The sequence below is a fragment of the Montipora capricornis genome, chromosome 9, assembly GCF_036669925.1.
Source record: "Montipora capricornis isolate CH-2021 chromosome 9, ASM3666992v2, whole genome shotgun sequence".
In the NCBI taxonomy this organism is placed as follows: Eukaryota; Metazoa; Cnidaria; class Anthozoa; order Scleractinia; family Acroporidae; genus Montipora; species Montipora capricornis.
In genome coordinates this window covers 33,765,610-33,768,109 of record NC_090891.1, presented here as the reverse complement: position 1 = coordinate 33,768,109, position 2,500 = coordinate 33,765,610, and the positions used below count along the sequence as shown (strand labels likewise).

Genomic DNA, 2,500 nt, shown 5'->3' with positions numbered 1-2,500 from the left:
GCTGTACGTTTCTGTTAGAGGCAATCAACCGACACTGAACAATTTAAAATACATGCAGTTGTAAACGCTCTAGGCTCTGTTGTTGATAAGTATGCAGTTCCCTCGTTAAACAACCTTTGCCGTGTTTCGGAGTTAGAGCAGCTTATACTTGCTTATTTACATTGCCCGACTTAATTAAGTAAATTTTCAAGTCACTTTTAATAGTTTCGATATTAAAGTTGTGTTTTTGTAGTAGCTCAAGTCTGGCAAAAACGGCATCATCATATAAAGGGCCACGAAACATGTGTTACAGCATGTTTATACGCAAGCTTTTTAAGACGACAGGAGCCGACGACGATTGTTCGATAGGGTAGGGCATTTGAACACCATTGTGGCCCGAGTGGGCGGGAATTTGAACGATTCAATCTGCCCGGGCTTTTTGCCCCCCGGGGGGGGATGTTGAAGTTTCGAGTTGATTGGCGCATTACTCTTCGAGTTCACGGACCAATGCGTTACGAAACTGACGCTTGACATCTTTTGGTGCGGATCTACCGTGAAGTATGCATTTTGAGCTTCCGTCGCCGACCGTAAAAGATAGCGAAGCGGTTGCCTAATTGAATACCCACTACGAGCCATAATAAAAGTTCGCGAAATTTGCATGGAAAGCACCCTGGGTTACCATGTCGGTTCCCCTGGCCTCTTCGTAACGGTCACGTGCTCAAAGACGTCCTGTGAGTCAATGACGGATTCTAAATTATTTATCTGAAGAACTATTTGAAAATTTTGGCCAATTTTATTTTTATTTGGAACGAATTCAATCACCTTGTTAACGGGCACAGTGGGTTATTGTTTACTTTAGCGGACTTCTCGTTTTCTTCTACATAGGGTATCGTATCAAGTTCTTCGAGAGATCGACAGCTGCGTCATGAAGAGAGGAAATTTATGGTAATCACACCTAAAAAGAACACTGAATTCCGGTTGAAAACCTGAATGCGGGTGAAAAATCAAGCGCGAAAAGAAACAGGGCTTTATGGTGATGTAAAGGGATCTCTGTGGGACTCAATGAAGAAAACGCGGGTTTTGATGATCAAAGAACCAACCATGTTGCGTCATTTTCAGCTGCTTTAGGATTATTTGAATATCGCCTGAAAAAGCACATCATCAAACTAGAAAGTTCTGACTTATCATATTTACGTTGAATCAAAGGGCTTTACTTATACTCATGAAGGATTCAGAAATTTCGGAAATTCAAGCTGCGAGGAATCGTCGCAAGCAACGCTACAGAATAAATCTCTCCCGACATGTGTATAATGAGCAAGAATTCTCAGAGTCGTTTATCAAAAGCGAAGAATGCGTCTCAAGTTCCGAAATAGAACCACCATCGCTTTCCAATGCTATTAAGCGATACCTTTTACCGTCCAGATGCACTTGCAAAGCTGTTTTGCAATCATGGTTTCCAATAGTACATTGGTTGCCTGGTTATGATTTTCGGAGAGACCTAGCACACGATATAGCAGGGGGCTTGACAGTCGCTATCATGCATATTCCTCAAGGTAGGAGGGTACTGAGTATGAAGAAAAACAAACTTTGAAAGCACAGTTGTCTTATACTTGGTGTCACATTACAAAATGGTCACGCAAACTTTATCACTTTACAAAAGCCTTAACCATTTGTCATTCAAATAAGCCTGCCATTGGAACAAGAAAACCCTCTGTTTCAATGAAACTTTGACTGCCACATTGATATCAATAATTGGGGAAAGAACTCTGTTAATCAGAGCAGAATATTTTACATCTTGACTGATTGACCTTTTGGAGTGAGACCCGGGGGAAGGGGGGAATTACCTTAGGAATTTCTGGGTGGGGATGTGCTGCTGGGACCCTAGAACCCTTAGCCTATACCAGAGCTACTGTAGTTTCAGCTAGATTTTGCTACCCTATACTAGAGTAAACTCCCCAAATCACTCCTATCCCAGAGTAGCTGTTTTCCAGAAACTGAGGTCACTAGCACAGTCTAAAGCAAAGCCAAAACAAAACCTTATACCACAATCACTTCTTTCTTAAAAAATGATTTATTTATACTTCCAGCAATGCCAAGCACGTACATACGCATTATCAAGACAATAAATTGTTTAATTTTAACCAGTATTAATATCACCGATTTCCGTCTGAATCCCGATTTTTGACAGTTAATAATATCGAGTAGTATTTTATGATAGTCACCTGTCAACGCTGTTGAGGCTGAATCGTGAAAATTTAAACTTGCCGATTTCATTTTTTTACATTTTACCCCCCCTAACCCTAACCCCCTTTCCCCCCACCCCCCCCCCCCTTAATAGATTTGACTCTAATGCCTGACAGTTTTACGCGTCATTTGGGGAGTAGTTCAGAAGTCAATGGGTTAACAACCTCTTGCTCCACTTATTACACTTAAAGACAATATTACTTTCTTATCCACCTCATTCCTAGGGTTGTCTCTCTAAGAACCATCCAGACCTCAAAACTGATATCGCTCCAACTTC

General features: G+C 41.3%; 1 protein-coding gene across 1 annotated transcript in view; it reads left to right on the top strand.

Annotated features, from left to right (window-relative positions):
- Positions 1-695: 695 nt before the first annotated feature.
- LOC138015235 (prestin-like) overlaps positions 696-2,500 on the top strand; it is a 29,486-nt gene continuing 27,681 nt past the window's right edge. Inside the window, exon 1 of the mRNA XM_068862199.1 lies at positions 696-1,532. Within this exon, the coding sequence (XP_068718300.1) occupies positions 1,202-1,532 (331 nt within the window). The 5' untranslated portion in view covers positions 696-1,201. The remainder of the gene's footprint in view (positions 1,533-2,500) is intronic.